This window comes from Callithrix jacchus, chromosome 20 (genome assembly GCF_049354715.1).
Source record: "Callithrix jacchus isolate 240 chromosome 20, calJac240_pri, whole genome shotgun sequence".
Lineage (NCBI taxonomy): Eukaryota > Metazoa > Chordata > Mammalia > Primates > Cebidae > Callithrix > Callithrix jacchus.
In genome coordinates this window covers 47,169,168-47,189,231 of record NC_133521.1, presented here as the reverse complement: position 1 = coordinate 47,189,231, position 20,064 = coordinate 47,169,168, and the positions used below count along the sequence as shown (strand labels likewise).

At 51.9% G+C, this 20,064-nt stretch overlaps 1 protein-coding gene across 8 annotated transcripts in view; it reads right to left on the bottom strand.

The window, feature by feature from the left end:
* The window catches only part of SPG7 (SPG7 matrix AAA peptidase subunit, paraplegin), a 45,984-nt gene that overhangs the window by 13,859 nt on the left and 12,061 nt on the right, over nt 1–20,064 (bottom strand). For all 8 annotated transcript variants that reach the window (XR_013530314.1, XR_008478168.2, XM_054248551.2 and 5 more), the window contains exons 4-10: nt 16,954–17,195; nt 14,887–15,026; nt 12,639–12,741; nt 11,332–11,457; nt 10,476–10,638; nt 9,938–10,111; nt 1,556–1,680 (exon numbers count right to left, since the gene is read on the bottom strand). Coding sequence is in view for 6 of the 8 variants with exons in the window: in XM_054248551.2 (XP_054104526.1) it covers nt 1,556–1,680; nt 9,938–10,111; nt 10,476–10,638; nt 11,332–11,457; nt 12,639–12,741; nt 14,887–15,026; nt 16,954–17,195 (1,073 nt within the window). In the remaining 2 variants the exon portion in view is untranslated. The remainder of the gene's footprint in view (nt 1–1,555; nt 1,681–9,937; nt 10,112–10,475; nt 10,639–11,331; nt 11,458–12,638; nt 12,742–14,886; nt 15,027–16,953; nt 17,196–20,064) is intronic.

Genomic DNA, 20,064 nt, shown 5'->3' with positions numbered 1-20,064 from the left:
AACCTCCACCTCCTGGGTTCAAGCAATTCTCTTGACTCAGCCTCCCAAGTAGCTGGGATTACAGGCAAGTGTTACCACACCCAGCTAATTTTGCATTTTTAGTAGAGATGGGGTTTCTCCATGTTGGTCAGGTTGGTCTCGAACTCCCAACCTCTGGTGATCCACCTGCCTCAGTCTCCCAAAATGCTGGGATTACAGGCATGAACCACCACACCCAGCCAGGAGCAGCAATTTAAACATTAACAGAATGCTCTTGGATGGCTGGGCCTGGTGGCTCACGCCTGTAATCCTAGCACTTTGGAAGGCCAAGACAGATCACCTGAGGTCGGGAGTTGAAGACCAGCCTAGCCAATACGGTGAAACCCCATCTTTACTAAAATACAAAAATCAGCTGGGCATGATGGCAGGTGCCCATAACCCCAGCTACTTGCAAGTATGAGACAAGAGAATAACTTAAACCTGGGAGATAGTGGCTGCACTGAGCCGAGATCTTATCACTGCACTCCAGCCTGCGCAGCTGGGGGCGGGCGGGGTGAGGGGGGGACAAAAAACCTAGTGGGACATGGTGGTGCACGCCCGTAGTAGTCCCAGCTACTCAGCTTGAGCCCTGAAGGTCAAGGCTACCGTGAGTGGTGATTGCAGCACTGCACTGCAGCTTGGGTGACAGCGTGACACCCTTTCTCTAAAAATTAAAAGAAAAATACTCTAGTGGAATAGCTAAGGAAGCATGCCACACAAACCAACAGCTTATTCTGCAAAACTTCTAATTCCCACACGTTAAATGCATTGAAATCCTGATGTAAAATGTTTCTTACACAGTCAAGAAACACAGGAGCTGCCCTCCCCTGGAGAAGCAGTGTCCCAGAGGGAAAGGCCTCTGCTCCGCCCCTCCACTCTCCATCCCAACTCTGGAAGGGTCTCCACTCCCCTCTGCACCCTCCATCCCAACAGAGGCCAAGCACCTGCTGAGGCATCATCGCAGCCGCCTGTGTGCACCCAACCCCGCTCCCCACCAGCTGACCATGAGGCCCACTCTCCAAACCCTCCCCTCCATGAGCGGAATTCCTGCTCCCTCAGGCCACAACCAAGGCCCTTTGGCCAAGAGGAGTAATGTCCAACCAGAGCCCCGTAAGAGAGGAGGCCTCATGACTTCTACCCCACCCCCGCCCTCAGGCCAGCTGCACAGTCCATGTCCCCAGAGTCCACTCTCCAGATGGAAGGGAGTGAGGCCATGCAAGAATCAAGCTTCCCACTCTTTTTCCTCCTGGATTTTGTTTGAAAGGATTTGCTATAAAACCCAGACTGATACCCAGGATAAAAGAGGAGCCAACAGCAGGTAAAGACAACTGCAAAACCAAGAGCAGTGGGTGCAGGAGGTGGACAGGTCTGCCAGGGCATGTGCGGCCCATGTGGGGGCACAGTGGGCAGCACCAGCACCTGTGGGGCTGTGGCAGGCTTCACACCAAGACTCAACTTAAAGGAGAGGCCAAACCACTCACGACCAGAGCAAGGGCGGCCCAGGCAGAGTGGGAGAGGCTGGGGTCCCGGCTCTGACCTGCAGCGTGGGAAGATCGATGAAGACGTGCCGGTCCAGTCGGCCTGGCCTCATCAGAGCACCATCCAAAATGTCGGCTCGGTTCGTGGACGCCAGGACGATAACATGGTCTGTGGTTCCCATTCCTGAGGGGACAGAGAAGACAGTGGCCCTGAGGGTGGGGCTTCTGAAACAACAGATTTTCCCTGCAGGTTCCCCTTCAGGACTCAGGAGTGGAGAGGCATCCCCCACCCCGAGCCGTAGCGAGAAAGGAACAGCTCTGTCCTCCTTAACTGGGAGCTGAGCTGTGAACCTGCCCTCATCACTCTCAGCTAGTATCACCAGAAGGAACAGGAATTCGCTTATTAGACAACTGAAAACAGCAGTGCCTTCCCTGGGGCTGGCTACAGACGCAGAAGGGTCTGAGGCTCTCCTGGAGCTCCCGTGGCACCCTGCAGGGTCTCACGGTCTCACTGTTGGTTCCCACAGCCCCACTTGCCGGGCCCTGTCATTATTATTGTGACCTTGTAACATCTTTAATAGCTTGATTTAGGCTATGAGGTGAAACATTTTATCTTTTAACACCTGGCCTTAGGCCCTGGGTTTCAGGCTTGACGGTTCTCATCAGAGAATTTAAAAGTGAGTCCAGCCAGGTGCGGTGGCTCACGCCTGTAATCCCAGCACTTTCGGAGGCCGAGGCGGGCCAATCACGAAGTCAATAGATCGAGACCATCCTGGCCAACAAGGTGAAACCCCATCTCTACTAAAAATACAGAAATTAGCTGGGCATGGTGGTGCGTGCCTGTAGTCCCAGCTACTTGTGAGGCTGAGGTAGGAGAATCGCTTGAACCCAGGAGGAGGAGACTGCAGTGAGCCGAGATCGTGCCATTGCACTCCAGCCTAGTGAGAGAGAGAGAAACTCCGTCTCGGAAAAAAAAAAAAAAAGTGAGTTCAGAAACAATCACTGACCCCTGGTGTATGTGAACCTTGACTGGCCCCTGATGTGAAAAAATCAACAGCAAAATGAGATTTACGAAGCTGCAGGGAACACCTGAATGGATGCCCATAAGAATTTTCAGGTGTTACATAATGCTGTGATATTTCTTTGAATTTAAAAAAATGTACTCAGAGATCATAAGATTCAAAACTCTGGGTCTGCTTTAAAGGAATCCACTGACGGCCAGGAACAGTGGCTCACACCTGTAATCCCAGCACTTTGGGAGGCCAAGGTGGGCAGATCACCCGAGGTCACAAGTTTGAAACCAGCCTGGCCAACATGGTGAAACCCCATCTCTACTAAAATAAAAAAATTACCCAGGCATGGTGACAGGCACCTGTAGTCCCAGCTACTCAGAAGGCTGAGGCAGGAGAATCGCTTGATACTGGGAGGCGGAGGCAGAGGCTGTTGTGAGCCACTCTGTCAAGGGTGCAAGCAGAACTCAGCAGAGAGAAGACAGCGTTTGAGGCCAGTGGGGCTGCAGCGCTTCTCCACAGGCAGAAACCGAGCCTGACCAACCTCCCACTTCACATAGAAGCTAACTTAAAATAAGATCATGGATTAGCACAGCTCCTAGGGCAGTGTGTGCTCGACACACTCACTGCCACATTAAGGACAGGGGTAGGGGTGTTCCAGGGTCACACTGGGACCAGGATCCTGGCTTCCCAGGGCCTCATTCAGTGCTTAGACATGGTGAGTTCACACACTGGATATGAAAGACCCCATGGCAACCACCGCCATGCACACATGGCTGATGACTTGACTTCTCACAGGCCGAAAACACAGAGCCTGGCAGCTGAGACAGGGTAAGAACTTGAGCCTGGGAGGTGGAGGCTGCAGCAAGCTACGACGGTGACACTGCACTCCAGCCTGGGCAATGGACAGTGAGCTACGACGGTGACACTGCACTCCAGCCTGGGCAATGGACAGTGAGCTACGACGGTGACACTGCACTCCAGCCTGGGCAATGGACAGTGAGCTACGACGGTGACACTGCACTCCAGCCTGGGCAATGGACAGTGAGCTACGACGGTGACACTGCACTCCAGCCTGGGCAATGGACAGTGAGCTACGACGGTGGCACTGCACTCCAGCCTGGGCAATGGACAGTGAGCTACGACGGTGACACTGCACTCCAGCCTGGGCAATGGACAGTGAGCTACGACGGTGACACTGCACTCCAGCCTGGGCAATGGACAGTGAGCTACGACGGTGGCACTGCACTCCAGCCTGGGCAATGGAACAAGACCCTGTCTCTGAAGAAAAAAAAAAGCTGAAGCATGACATTTTCACAGCAGCCTTTTCTGTGTGTGGCTGCATGGTAGGGGCCGCCATCTTGGCTTTGCCATCTGGGGCTGCCCATGTCTTAGGGAAGGCTGTGTGCACTGTTGGCGTCCGCGGCTCCAGCGTGCAGTCAGAGCTCCTGCTCCCCATCACTTCTTAGCACAGGAGCCGGGACCTGGATGTCCGTTGCTGGAGCAGCCTCCAATGCTGACTTAGGCCTCCCAAGGGGGTCTGGGGTCTGTAGGACACCACTGTGGCCCAGCTGACGTGACCAACAAGGCGGGTGTTCCTTTTCCTTGGTGTTTTTCCCACGACTGGCACAGCACACGCCCATCCTGTGCATGTCAATGAACAGAAACTACTCTTCCCCGCAGAAGCAACAAAGCCCGGCCTGGGACCTCAGCGGGGCTGAGCGTGCACAGCTGCAGCTTTGCATAAAGGGACTTGTTTAGTGCTGGCACAGCTCAACAAGAGGCCTTCAGTCAGTGATTCCCAGGCCTCAACAAATCCGGGGACGGAAGCAGCTATTCTTACAGTAGCATAGAGAGGTTCCATGGAAAAGGCTGCTTGATAAATGCTTGCCGGTAGGCTCAAGTCACCCGAAAAGGTGGCCTCTGTCTTCAGTGCAAAAAGCACCCCAAGCAGAGTGAACGACGTCTGTGGCCCTGTGGGATCCATGAGACAGAGGCAGTGGGGCCTCTTCTCAGAGCTTCCTCATAGTCCCCTGGAAGGGCGCCTGGTCAACACAGGGAAGGCCGCAGACTCACAGTCCACACCACGCAGCCAGCATGGCCCAGCCACCTGCTTTGCCCAGCCCAAGAGGATCCTAAGACTCAGGCCCAAACCCAAGGTGTGCTGTAGATTTCCTCAAAACCCAAAATCACCACCTTGAGCAGCCTCCAGAAGCAATGGTCAGAGCCACACTGAAGGCCACACAGCACCAAACAGGCCACATAAAGATGCTCCACAGCGACACAGCACAGCAAGCTTGGGGATCCAGAGGCCTCTGAAACCCACGGTGATCTCTGCTTGAGGCGCAGGGCCAGCTTCCCCAGCAGAGGCAGTGGGGTCCCTTAAGGACCCATTTCTGAGAAGGTGTCTCCTCAGTGACACCTCAGACATCGCAGAATCTGAACGACTCACCCCACGTCTCTGAAGACACTCTGTTCTCTGAAAACTCTATTCCCAGGACCATTTGCTCTGTGTGCAGAGGCCGCTGTTGAGGTCTCAGTTGTTCACGCGTTAGTTCCTGAACCAGCGTGTTGACAGACAGATGAGGTGCGGGAGACAAGCAGCAGGAGAGACATGAAGTGTTCTCTGCAAACACCTTAGCGACTGCGCTGCGTCCTAGGCAGTCGGGAATCTCACTTTGATCCTCTACCCTCGGAGCCTGCAGAGCCCACGGAACACCTGCGTGGCCATCAGTCCATCTGACTTCACAGCAGTCCAGAGGCAGATGGAAACACAGGGCACCCAGAAGAGACGCAAGACAGCACGAGGCCAAAGCCCTCAGCAGAGTCCAGCAGCTACAGGCACGGTGACACTGCAAACTGCAGGGTGCACCACAGCACTGCTGCACCGGTCCAGCCAAATGCACTGCTCGACCTGACGCTGAGGATGTGTCACAAGCACTGCTGCACCGGTCCAGCCAAATGCACTGCTTGACCTGACGCTGAGGATGTGTCACAAGCACTGCTGCACCGGTCCAGCCAAATGCACTGCTCGACCTGACGCTGAGGATGTGTCACAGCTCCAGAGAGGACATTCCTTAACGTCACTGGCCTGTACAAAGTGTCACAGCCACCAAAGACAAAGACGGAGAAACAGTGGAGCCCACCTGTAATCCCAGCTACTTGGGAGGCTGCAGCAGGAGGATTTCCTAAGCCAAGGAGTTCAAGACCAACCTGGGCCCAAAGCAAGACCCTGCCTCAAGAAAACAAAAAAACAAGACCAAGAAATGACACAGGATGGGAGGAAATAAAGGAGACCGAACATCCACATCGGGGGTCAGAGGCACCGCGGCTGGGTCTGCGGGGCAGTCGCGGAAACTGTGTCCTGGGGGTCGGAGGCACCCGTGGCTGGGTCTGTGGACACTGTGGCCTGGACCAGCAGACCATGTACACCACAGTCAGCCTTCGAGGTGCTTGTAGGAAGGCATAAAGGAACACTCTGACTACTGTGCCGATGCTTCTGTAAGTCTAAAATTACCTCACAATCAAAGGTGAAAAAGTCCCACTCAGCCGAGTACAATCCAAACTTGACTGTGCATGTGCCGGCTAACACACAACCCCAAGCAGGAAGCCACGGGCAATAAAGAACACGGCAAGTGAATGGCTGTCCTGGAGCCAGAACACGTGGGGAAAAACGTCTCCCTCATCTACAACACCTAAAATGCAACTCAAATTCTGATTAAAATTAAAAAGAAATCTTACAAAGCAGAGACTTGAAAAGATGCTTGTACCCCTGTAAACACAGCCTGATTCACAACAGCCCACATGTCCACGGATGGGCGAATAAACAGACGCGGCCCTACACACAGTTCAGTACGGTTCAGCCTCAAAGAGAAAGGAAATCCTGACCCGCGCCCAGCATGGAGGGCCCCGAAGATGCTCTGCTCCGTGAAAGAAGATGAGTAGCAAAGGACAAACACTGTGGGTCTCTGGCTCTATAAGGTCCTAGAAGAGTCGAACTCAGAGACAGACAGACACAGGCTGCAAGAGGCTGGGGTTGGAGAATGGGGAGGGCTCAGAGGGGACAAAGTTCTGGAGGTGGATGGTGGTGACGGTGCTCAACGGTGGGAAGGTACTCAACGCCGTTAAACTTCAGAAGGACCCACACGGCCAGTTTACGTAAAACTTCAGGATGATCCACACGGCCAGTTTACGTAAAACTTCAGAATGATCCACACGGCCAGTTTACGTAAAACTCCAGAAGGATCCACATGGCCAGTTTACGATAAACTTCAGAATGACCCACACGGCCAGTTTACGTAAAACTTCAGGATGATCCACACGGCCAGTTTACGTAAAACTCCAGAAGGATCCACATGGCCAGTTTACGATAAACTTCAGAATGACCCACACGGCCAGTTTACGTAAAACTTCAGGATGATCCACACGGCCAGTTTACGTAAAACTCCAGAAGGATCCACATGGCCAGTTTACGATAAACTTCAGAATGACCCACACGGCCAGTTTACGTAAAACTTCAGGATGATCCACACGGCCAGTTTACGTAAAACTTCAGAATGATCCATCCACACGGCCAGTTTACGTTAAACTTCAGAATGATCCACACGGCCAGTTTACGATAAACTTCAGGATGATCCACACGGCCAGTTTACGATAAACTTCAGAATGACCCACACGGCCAGTTTACGTAAAACTTCAGAAGGATCCACACGGCCAGTTTACGTAAAACTTCAGAAGGATCCACACGGCCAGTTTACGTAAAACTTCAGGATGATCCACACGGCCAGTTTATGATAAACTCCAGAATGATCCACACGGCCAGTTTACGTAAAACTTCAGAATGATCCACACGGCCAGTTTACGTAAAACTCCAGAATGATCCACACGGCCAGTTTACGATAAACTTCAGGATGACCCACACGGCCAGTTTACGTAAAACTTCAGGATGATCCACACGGCCAGTTTACGATAAACTTCAGAATGATCCACACGGCCAGTTTACGATAAACTTCAGAATGACCCACACGGCCAGTTTACGTAAAACTTCAGGATGATCCACACGGCCAGTTTACGTAAAACTTCAGAATGACCCACACGGCCAGTTTACGATAAACTTCAGGATGATCCACACGGCCAGTTTACGATAAACTCCAGGATGATCCACACGGCCAGTTTACGATAAACTTCAGAATGATCCACACGGCCAGTTTACGATAAACTTCAGAATGACCCACACGGCCAGTTTACGTAAAACTCCAGAATGATCCACACGGCCAGTTTACGTAAAACTTCAGAAGGATCCACACGGCCAGTTTACGTAAAACTTCAGAAGGATCCACACGGCCAGTTTACGATAAACTTCAGAATGACCCACACGGCCAGTTTACGTAAAACTCCAGAATGATCCACACGGCCAGTTTACGTAAAACTTCAGAAGGATCCACACGGCCAGTTTACGTAAAACTTCAGAAGGATCCACACGGCCAGTTTACGATAAACTTCAGAATGACCCACACGGCCAGTTTACGTAAAACTTCAGAAGGATCCACACGGCCAGTTTACGATAAACTTCAGAATGACCCACACGGCCAGTTTACGTAAAACTCCAGAATGATCCACACGGCCAGTTTACGTAAAACTTCAGAAGGATCCACACGGCCAGTTTACGTAAAACTTCAGAATGATCCACACGGCCAGTTTACGTAAAACTCCAGAATGATCCACACGGCCAGTTTACGTAAAACTTCAGAAGGATCCACACGGCCAGTTTACATAAAACTTCAGGATGATCCACACGGCCAGTTTACGATAAACTTCAGAATGATCCATCCACATGGCCAGTTTACGTTAATGTATTTTTAAAATTGTTTCTAGAGACAAGGTCGGGCTGCCTCACCCATGCTGCAGTGCAGTGGCAGCTCACAGGAAGCCCACGGCACAGCACAGCCCCTAACTTAGGCTCCAGCACTCCTTCTCCCTCAGCCTCCCCAACAGCCGCGAACACAGGCATGCACAGCAAGCCTGGCTACCTGGACATTTTGCTACAACAAAAGCCAGCCCCAAAAAATAACCCTGCAAAGTATCTCAGAAAAAAAAAACAATTCCATGTCACTTTTACTGGGTCAGCTCCATATAAAAGAAAAACATTGTCAAAGCCGGACCAGAAGCCATCTTCAAGGAGTCACACAAGAGGTGCCCGGCCGTGGCGCCCTAACCAGTGTCACACCCTCCCCACGTGGCACAGAGACAGACATGGCCACACAATCAGACAGACTCACTTGAACCCGGAGGTGGAGGCTGCAGTGAGCTGATTGTGCCGCCATACTCCAGCCTGGCGACAGACTCAAAAAAAAACACAAACTACTAAATGAAAAATAAATTAAATAGGGCTGGGCACAGTGGCTGTAATCCCCGCACTACAGGGTGGGTGAAACCCGTCTCTACTAAAATACAAAAAACGAGCCAGGCATTGGGATGGGGGCCTGTAGTCCCAGCTACTCTGGAGGTGGAGGCAGGGGAATCGCCTGAACCCAGGAGGCAGTGGACACAGTGAGCTGAGATCGCACCACTGCACAGACCAAGATTCCAGCTCAAAAAACAAACATTAGCTGGGCATAGTGGCAGGCACCTGTAATCCCAGCTACTTGGGAGGCTGAGGCAGGAGAATAGCTTGAACCCAGGATTCAGAGGTTGCAGTGAGCCAAAATCGCACCACTGCACTCCAGCCTGAGTGACACAGCAAGACTGTAATTAAAAAAAAAAAAAAAAAAAAATTACATCTGACAAACCACTTATAATCCTAGTTTTCTTTTATACTATTGCCTTGACCTTGCTTTTTAAAAATTAAAATCTGTGTTTCTTTTTTCTTTTTTGAGATGGGGTCTCCCTCTGTCACCCAGGCTGGAGTGCAATGGTGTGATCTCAGCCCACTGTAAACTCCACCTCCTGGGTTCAAGCAATTCTCTTGCCTCAGCCTCCTGGGTAGCTGGGACTACAGGCATGTGTCACCACTGCCAGCTGATTTTTGTATTTTTGGTAGAGACAAGGTTTCACCAAATTGCCAGGCTGGTCATGAACTCCTGACATCAGGTGATTCACCAGCCTCAGACTCCCAAGGTGCTGGGATTAAAGGCGTGAGCCACCGCAGCTGTGTTTGCTGAGCACAGCACAATGATGACAGTTTTTCCACCGACTGCTCTCCAGTTACGAATTGCTGATAGTGTGTGCTCTCATATCATCTCCACCTGCAGCATGCAGGGGCACAGGGGCAGCAGACACCAGGGACTCAGGACAAACCACGTCTCATAAGCACTAGTTTAAGACGCTGGAACAATAAATGTAAACAGCTTCATCTACCCAGAAAATGAGTGTCCTGAGAACATCAGAAGCCTCTGATGGTGCAATGGGGGCGCGGGGCGCACAGGCACTGACCATCCATTTCCACAAGAAGCTGGTTTAGCGTCTGCTCCTCCTCGGTGTTGGAGAAGCCGGACATGGTGGTGGAGCGCTTCTTGCCCACCGCGTCGATCTCGTCGATGTAGACGATGCAGGGAGCCCGGGCTCGGGCTTCCTTGAAGAGGCTCCGCACACGGGCAGCACCAAGGCCTGAGGGGACAGAGAGAACCAGGAAATGGGCAGATGAAAGACAGAGCCTCTTCCTGTGCCTGGGCCAGACAAAGGTGTCCCCCAAAGATGAATCAACCTACCAGCCTCAGCCCTCCAAAGAGACACACAGCAGCTGCTCCCGGGGGCCCCTGGCAGCCCCTCAAGGCTCACACACACCGTACTGGCTCACAGGCCCAAGTGAGAGCAGTTTCAAAGTAGACATCATGTGCGCCGCAGACACCTCCTCTAAGCCAAGCCTCGCTTTCCCTCTCTCCTCCCCGCCCACCTGCTTCCCCTTCAGTCTAGCTGCCTGAGGAAGGATGTGTGAAAGGAGCCATCCACAGCCCCCAACCACAACACCTACCTCCAATGACCTCCACGAACTCCGGGCCGGCCATTGCCAAGAATGGCACCTGGGCCTCTGTGGCTACCGCCTTGGCCAGCAGGGTCTTCCCACAGCCAGGGGGGCCGAGCAGCAGCGCACCCTTCGGGACCTTGGCGCCAAGCTGGAGGAAGCGCTCCGGGCTCTGGATGGCAGTAGACAATGTGACACTGGCGACTTGCGGTTTCAGGTTTTTTTTAAAGGTAACGTCTTGCTGCATCACCCAGGCTGGAATGCAGTGGCTGCCATGATAGCTCACTGCAGCCTCAAACTCCTGGGCTCCAGCCCCCTTCTCACCTCAGCCTCTCCAGCAGCTGAGACCATACAGGCATGTGCCACCACGCCTGGCGACTTTTAAACATTGTTTGCAGATAGGGTTTCACTGTTGCCCAGGCTTATCTCCTACTACTGGGCTCAAGCAATCCCCCTGCCTCAGCCTCCCGAGGTGCTAGGACTACAGGCATGATCCACCACACCACGCCCTCAGAGAGAATGTTGAAGTGGCGCAAATGAAAGGCAGGTCATGCACTGCCACGAACTCCGTATGGGGTTTACGTGGTTCTGGGAAAAGCACAGAGCTCTGCCAGGAATCCAGGATGGCTAATGGCATAGCAGGCGTGGGCCTCAGCACCCTCCCCTTGGCTGAACCCTGTGCATGGAGCTTGCGCTGCTGCTTGAACAGGCACCATGGGACAGGTGAGAGGCCACCACCAACCCACAACATATCATCGATGGAATTCCGGGTCCCAAGGCTCTGATCCCCACAAAACGCCTTCTGGGAGAGCAGGCAGGTCATCTGTCTGCTCACGTCTCCCTCCTGGTCAGCGCTGGCTCTCACCTTCAGATAATCCACAAACTCTCGCACTTCCAGCTTGGCTTCGTGCATTCCTGCCACGTCTTTGAAGCTGACCCCTTTCCCCATCTTCCCATCCACAATCGTGAAACGAGCCATTTTAAGCTGATTCTGTGCAGAAAGAAGGAAGTACAAGGAGCTGTGCAAAGCTAGGAAATCAGCAACACAATGCAGGAGGCTCAGCCCACGCACCTGAGCTGCTCCAAGCCCCCGCCCCACGTCTCCATCCCAGGAACCCTTTGGCTCCCCTTGAGTCAGACTGACAGGGCACATGGGTCGGTCTTCAGGCATACAAGGAAAACTTGTTTGACGTCATTAATTACTAAGAGACTTGACTAGCTACTGACCTTAAAGACCATTATCCCCAGCCGGGCACAGTGGCTCCCAGCACTTTGGGAGGCTAAGGAGGGCAGATCATCTGAGGCCAGGAGTTTGGGACCAGCCTGGCCAACATGATGAAACCACATCTCCACTAAAACTACAAAAACTGTGAGCCACAGTGCCCGGTCTAAGGTTGTTCTTTTAAAGACAACCTTTTAAATTCCTCAGTTTCTTAGCTAGTAGGAAACAAAGAGGAACAAAGTCTTTGCCAGCTGATCATTGAAAAATGTGCATTCGGCCAGGCTGGTGGCTCACACCTGTAATCCCAGCGCTTTGGGAGGCTGAGGTGAGCGGATCACCTGAGCCCAGGATTTCGAGACCAGCCAGGCCAACATGGGAAAACCCTGTTTCTTTTTTTTTTGGAGACGGAGTCTGCTGTGTCTCAGGCTGGAGTGCAGTGGCACAATGTCAGCTCACTGCAACCTCTGCCTCCCTAGGCAAAACCCTGTTTCTACAAATACAATGATTAGCCAGGCATGGTGGTCCACACCTGTAGTCCCAACTACTCAGGAGACTGAGGCAGGAGGACTGCTCCAACACAGGAGGCGGAGGTTACAGTGAGCAGAGATCATGCCACTGCACTCCAGCCTAGGCAATAAAGCAAGACTTTGTTTAAAAAAGAAAAGAAAAGAAAAATCCAGATTCAGCAGCCTTGTAAAACTCACCTGGCTCAGGCACCACAGTGAGTGAGAGGCCCTCAGGCAATGCTGGTCACTAGACGCCTTGCAGCCAGCCTGGGAAACAAAGCCATGGGAATTTGGCTTCCACCAAATGATGGCTTTAGGCTGCTCTCTGCCACGGTTTTCACTCTATTATTTACCTATCCTACAGCTTATGGGAAAAGTATTCAGCAAACACAAACAGAAAAATCCTGAGACTAAGTTCAGAGAGCTCTAATTTATAGAACTTACAAAAGCACTGAATCCACCTTCCCTTCCGGTCATTCCGGCCAGGCGGAAAGCGTACCACAGGATGGCCAGACCCACCGCTGTCATCCCCAGGGCGTACAGGGCACTACCATAAGAAAAAGAGGCAGGGGCAGGGTCAGATGGCGTCATGAGACAGACACACATTTCTAAGTCAGAACCACCAGCAGCAAGGTTTCGAAAACTAGAGGAGTAATCCCTGCACCTGGGACTGATGCACAGATGCAGATGATGTGAAAATGGGTTCTCTCATTTCATTCTTGCCATGCTCTTTCATGAAGGCTTCCCAAACAGTCAGACTGAGTGTGCAAAGGCTGGAAATACCTAGTGATCTGGCCAGCCTTGTGACAATAACAGTCAGGGTTTTTTATTTTCAGTATATTTTGTTTTCAAAAGTAGGCAATCAGTTTCAATCAGCAAGGCAAGATCAGTCTAGCAGTAAAAAGCAAATCCCAGGCCGGGAACAGTGGCTCACGCCTGTAATCCCAGCACTTTGGGAGGCTGAGACGGGTGGATCACAAGGCCAGGAGTTCAAGACCATCCTGGCCAACACGGTGAAACCTTATCTCTATTAAAGAAAATACAAATATTAGCAAGGCATGGTGGTGTGCACCTGCAATCCCAGCTATTCCGGAGGCTGAGGCAGGAGAATTCCTTGAACCCAGGAGGCGGAGGTTGCAGTGAGCCAAGATCATGGCACTGTAGTGCAGCCTGGGTGACACAATGAGACTCCATCTCAAAAAAAGAAAAAAAAAAAAAAAGAAATTCCGTCTCTACTAAAAATACAAAAAAAACTTAGCTGGACATGGTGGCATGCGCCTGTAGTCCCAGCTGCTCAGGAGGCTGAAGTGGGAGAATCACCTGATCACGGGAGGCTGAGGGTGCAGTGAGCCGAGACTGTGCACTGCACACCAGCCTGAGCGACAGAGTGAAACCCTGTCTCAAATCCCAGGACTTTAGCCCTCATCCTGAAGGAGGGGCCGCCCTGACCCTCCATCTTCTCTGCATCATCGACCTACAAAGACACGAGAAGCACAGCCTCAGAGCACTCATCTTCCTGGAGTTGCTGGGTTGTAGAATCAGAGGTGCATCTTTTTTTTTTTTTTGTAGAGATGGGGGTTCTCCAAGCTGCCCAGCTGGTCTAGAACTCATGGGGTCAAGAGATCCTCCTGCCTCGGCCTCCCAAAGTGCTGGGATTACAGGCATAGCCACTGCACACAGCTAGAGGTGCATTTTAATCAAAGGACTACTTGCCAGTCACTGGCATCCTACATCTTCAGAGACTACAAGGGAATAAACCTCTCTGGTTTCAGTATCTGTTGGCCCCTCATTTGCTCCTAGGAAGGACCCTGTGTTGGGGCCCATGGCCCATAAATGCCTACAGCTCCCACCAGGTCTGCTTCTCCCTCTACACTCAAGTGAGAACTTCACACTCTGGTTTCCACCCTTCTGTAGAAGAGCAAGCGCAGGGCAGGATCAAAGTTTGTCTACTGCTGGGCTCATCCTGCCTTGCCAACTGAAACTGATCGCTTACTTCTGAAAACAAAACACAATGAACTAGAAAACCTGGATGTCGTTATTGCCCAAGACTGGCTAGGTCACTGGGTATCTCCAGCATTTGCACCCTTCATCTGACCGTTTGGGACGCCCTCAGGAGACAACATAATCAGCAAAAATTAAACAAGAATGTGAGTTCAGACACGCCAGACAACCGAAGAAAGCGACGAGACAAACTCCAACAGACTCGCGAACCGCCGGCCTCCGTATCCACAGCTCCACCTCTGCATGTTCCATCAAGCACAGACTGAAAAATCGCACCTGGACTGAACGTGCGCAGAAACTTCTTGTCATTATTCCCTGAACAAGAAAGTACAACTACCACCAAAACATTATTTACAGGGTACTGAGTATTACAGCAATCCAGAGATGGCTGAAAGCGCATCAGAGAACGTTCCTAGGTTACATGCAAATACTTTGGCATTTTACATCAGGGACTTAGGCATCTGCAGATGTCGGTATCCTCGGGAGGTCCTGGAACCAATCCCCCACCGATACGCAGGTACCCAGGGTTGACTATCTTTGCAAATTTCCTGGCATTGTATCATTCACGTCTATGTTTATTTAACCCTCCCACAAGAGCTCAGTGAACTACGGGCAAAGATAGTTTGAGATTTTTGCCTGCAATGTTTCTCACAGCACAAAGCCAAGCTGGGTTTAACAATGTCCAACATACTTTCCAAAGAATCCCGTTCGCTTGTAGGTAACCGGAATCCTATCCTTGCCCTCGATGTTCAGCTCATCTTCAGCTGCTCGAAGCTTCTCTTCAAACCTGTCGATATTTGCAACCTGCATTCGGTACATCAAGGCTAGCCGCTGGGGGCAGAAGGAGAGGGGACTGTGAGAAAGATGCAGGGACAGACTGGCAACCCACAGTCAACAGAAAAGCTGCAGGGAACCCACGGCACAGACAACCTCCGCGCTGTGAAGAGGATGACTGTCAGAAACTAGAGATGACTCCAGACCGGGCACGGTGGCTCACACCTGTCATCCCAGCACCCTGGGAGGCCGAGGCGGGCAGATCACCTGGGGTCGGGAGTTCGAGGCCAGGCTGACCAACACGGAGAAACCCGTCTCCACTAAAAATACAAAATTAGCCAGGCTTGGTGGCGCATGCCTGTGATCCCAGCTCCTCAGGAGGTAGGATCTTCCCACTTCACAACAATATGAATGCAACATGCACACCAAGCTCCTTGAGTTAACGACGGGGCTACCTCCCAACAGGCCCCTGGGAAGCTGAAAAGATCTTCATTCAAGGAGCACGTGTACTTCCAAGTCTAACACTTGTAGTTTCTTCAACCACAATTTGAGAAATAAAATTTCAACAGATAGACTTTCTGATCTATATTCCACTCACAGGAAAACTGTAAGAAGTGGAGGGGTGTCCGCATGCCAGCTCACAGCCCCACCTCTGCCACAGCCCCACCTCCGCCAGGGGCCTGCAGATACAAGGGAGCCTCCCCCACAGAGGCTGGTGTGGCTGCAGGAGGGGACTGAGGAAAGCGGTCAAGATGACAGCCAAAACCAGATGTTTTAGGAAACTGCAGCCACAGAGGGTTCGTGCTTGCCCACAAAACCCAAGACTGTTCAGCCCTCACACCAGGACACGGTGGGTCTGCCTCCCTGGCCTGTCATTCTCCAAAAGCAGTGTTTTCCTAAGTGGGCTCCACACATTTAGCTCAGATTGCAGCATGACTGGACGGCACCAGCCCAAAGAGTGGACAAGACGGACCTGCAGGGCTCTCTGAGGTTCACTGGAAACTCCAGCAGAGGACAGGGATGGGGGGGGTGGCACCTACTGCTCCCTGACTTACACCCCAAACTGCTAGGACGGCATTCTGAGCATTTTCTTCATAAGGTAGTTGTTTTATCAAACCTGAAAACAACCTTCCAGGCTGAAATGAGCAGGTGTCCCTCAGAGAATTCACGTGAATGAACGCCACCCTCCACACTAAGCCATGGGGTTCATTTGGGTTTCCGGTTTTTAAAAATATCGAGACAGAGCCCAGGAGATCAAGGACACAGTGAGCCAAGATCACACACCACTGCACCTCAGCCGGAGTGACAAAGTGAGACTCTGTCTCAAATAAGAGAGAAAAAGAAAAGGAGAGGGGCTCGGGAAAAAAAAGAAAGAAAAAGAAAAGGAAAAAGCATGCTGAGTCCTGAGCAACCCAGCGAAGGGGCAGAAGCTCTGGTGGAGGCCCCGGTCATTTCCCCTGGTCCAGGCCACACCAACCCCAGACCACTTTTCCTAATCACTGGTCCACACATTACCCAGGGTTAAACTGCTCCAAACACAGGTTCTGACACACTCTTGGAATCTAAAGACCTGGCTGGGAGCGGTGGCTCACAGCTGTAATCCCAGCACTTTGGGAGGCTGAGGTGGGTAGACCACCTGAGGTCAGGAGCTCGAGACCAGCCTGGCCAACCTGGAGAAAACCCATCTCTACTAAAAATACAAAAATTGGTTGGGTGTGGTGGCAGGCACCTGTCATCCCAGCTACTCGGGAGGCTGAGGCAGGAGAACCACTTGAACGTGGGAGAAAGACACTGCAGGGAGCCAAGATCACATTATTGCACTCCAGCCTGAGTGACAGAGTGAGACTCCACCTCAAAAAAAAAAAAAAAGACAACCAAATAAATGCAAATAAATGGGTTGAGGGCCCTGTATGAGAAAGCAGCACACCCTAAACTCCAGGTATCCAAAAGGATGGCAACAGCCTGCGCCCACACCCTCACTCACAGGGCGCCCAAACACCACCGCTCCAGGGTGCAGGTAGACTTCCACCACGTCGCTCTCAGGCACCACCTGGACGCGCTGCACCTCGCCCTTCGCCAGCATCTCGTGGACAAAGTCGTTCCAGGAAATGCTGCCCCCGCTGGTGCTGAGGGCGTTCAGGAGGCTCATGATAACCGCGATGACCAGCAAGGTACGAAGCCGCTCTCGGTACATCTGGTCCTCTCGCTCCCGGCGTCTCCTGTCCTCTGAGCCAGCAGAGAAGCAAGAAAGAGAACCAAACGCATGAGCATGACATGGGTGACATCCAAAGCTTCTTGAGGAAAGCTCCGCTGAACTGGGAGGGGCAGCGTCCTGTACGGAAGATCCTTCATTTGCGCTGATTTTTCCCTAGAGATATTGGAGACAAAGACAACGGGAAGCTGTCCCAGATCACCGACACGTCATTCGCCAAGGTCACTTCAGCAAGGAGCAGGAGTGGTTCCCACCTTAGATAAAAGGAAACCATTTCTTTTTCTTTTTTCTTTTGTGCAGGGTGACAAGAAACCAAGTCACCCCTGCACAGCCGGCATCTATAGCAAACCACTCCACGTGCAGCTCCCCCAAGACAGGCCCACACCTGTTAACTAAACCAAAGCTTCTATTGGTTACCAGCTCTCCTAGCTGTCTGTGTCCAAAGAACTCCACCTCATTACACACACCTGGTCAGAGCAGGCGCCAAGACCCAGACACAGGCAGGGCCCAGACAAACACAAAGGTCGGTCGGTCCAAGGGCCAAACCCTGAGGCAGGGTTTGGTCTCACCATCTCCAGAACACCTGTGCCTGCGGACACACCACCAGGGACCCAGCAGCAGTAACAACGCCATCTACAGAACACCTGCGCCTGAGGACACACCACCAGGGACCCAGCAGCAGTAACAACGCCATCTACAGAACACCTGCGCCTGAGGACACACAACCACGGACCCAGCAGAGGGGACAATGCCATCTCCAGCACACCTGTGCCTGTGGACATACTGCCAGGGACCCAGCAGCGGGAACAAGAGGTGCATGTGTGCTTGAGATTCACAGCTCCACTCCTCCCGCACTGTCTGGGGGCTTCATGCTGGCAGCACAGCCAGGCCAGTGCATATCCCATGTACCACCTTCCTTTCCTACAATCAGTTTAGAGGAATTCAAGCAATATTCAAATTAATTTAAAAATACAAAATGAGGCCGGGCACAGTGACTCATGCCTGTAATCCCAGCACTTTGGGAGGCCAAGGCGGGCAGATCATGAGGTCAGAAGATCGAGACCATCCCGACCCTGGTGAAAACCAACCTCTACCAAAATACAAAAAAAAATTTTTTTTTTTTTTTGAGACAGAGTTTCGCTCTTGTTACCCAGGCTGGAGTGCAATGGCACGGTCTCGGCTCACTGCAACCTCCGCCTCCTGGGTTCAGGCAATTCTCCTGCCTCAGCCTCCTGAGTAGCTGGGATTACAGGCACACGCCACCATGCCCAGCTAATTTTTTATATTTTTAGTAGAGACGGGATTTCACCATGTTGACCAGGATGGTCTCGATCCCTTGACCTCGATATTCACCCGCCTTGGCCTCCCAAAGTTCTGGGATTACAGGCGTGAGCCACCGCGCCTGGCCAATACAAAAAATTATCTGGGCGTGGTGGCGCGCACCTGTAGTCCCAGCTACTCAGGAGGCTGAGGCAGGGGAATCACTTGAATCTGGGAGACGGAGGTTGCAGTGAGCCAAGATCATGTAACTGCACTCCAGCCTGGCGCCTTGCGAAACTGTCTCAAAAACCCAAAAAATCCCAAAATGAAACCTACTGAAAAGGTCTGTCAAAATAATTGCTTTGAAAATATGAAGGTACATTTTAGATGTCACTGTGTCTTGCTGTAACAGATTCTAAAAGTGTACTTAAAGCTCATATTCATAAAGACAATTGTATAAATCCTACCACTTATTTTAGAGAGCAAATTTATGTTCTCAGTCGAGTATCTAATTACTACTTCCAATATTTAACTACCAACTGAGAAATAAGTTCCCAAAAGCTACTCTAGCTGCCCCAGAGGGAGGATCCAGAACCACGGCCAACGCTTCTCCTTCAGAAGCTCTGTGACCATATCAACAGTGTCCCATTTTCTCTTTGTTGTCATAGATCTGGCTCTGTCACCCAGACTGGAGTGCAGTAGTGCAATCAAGGTTCACTGCAGCCTCGACCTCCTAGGTTCAAGTGATCCTCCCACCTCAGCCTCCTGAGTAGCTGGGAATACAGATGCACCCCATTGTGCCCTGCTAACTTTTTAAATTTAGTAGAACATGAGGTCTCACTATGTTGCCCAAGCTGGTCTCAAACGACTGAGCTCAGATGATCCTCCCACCTCAGCCTCCCAAAGTGCTGGGATTACAGGCGTTAGCCACTGCGCCTGACCAAAGAATTTCTAATAAAAGTAAAATGACGGCTTGGATTTTGTCTCCAATATCGTCACTAACATGTAACCCTTCTCCAGCAAGGGGCAGCCAGGCATGTTAATTCATAGGCTGTGTGACACAGGCGGGCGCTTCGTCTCACTGCGTCAGGGAGCAGGATCTGCCCAACACGGTGCTGAGGCCACACAGCCCTTGGGAGAGTCTAACCCCATCATGCCACCTTCTTCTGAAGCTCCTGAGGCTAAAACAGTTTTAGCCGTTCAGTGAGTCTTCTCCGGCCTCCGGGGCCTCCTCAGTGGCAGGAAGGAGGCCAACAGAGCACCCAGGACACAGGACCACAGAGAGGCCTCTTCCAGCAATGAGTCAAGGCACTGTGGGAGAAATCACTGTGCTCCGTGAGCACACGCAGGTGGATGACCTAGCAAACCAGGCCAAGGAGGGTCTTCAAACAGGCCTTGCACACGTTCTGCGGTTCTGAGCTGGTGCAGACCAGTACAGCCCTGTCTGAGAACTGCGTGGCAGGTGGGATCAAGGCCGTAAATAGGACCTACCTCTGAAACTTTCACCTAAGGAAATGAACCTTAAGAAATTCTGGCCAGGTGCAATGGCTCACGCTTGTCATCCCAGCACTCTGAGAGGCTGAGGCAGGTGCATCACCTGAGGTCAGGAGTTTCAGACCAGCC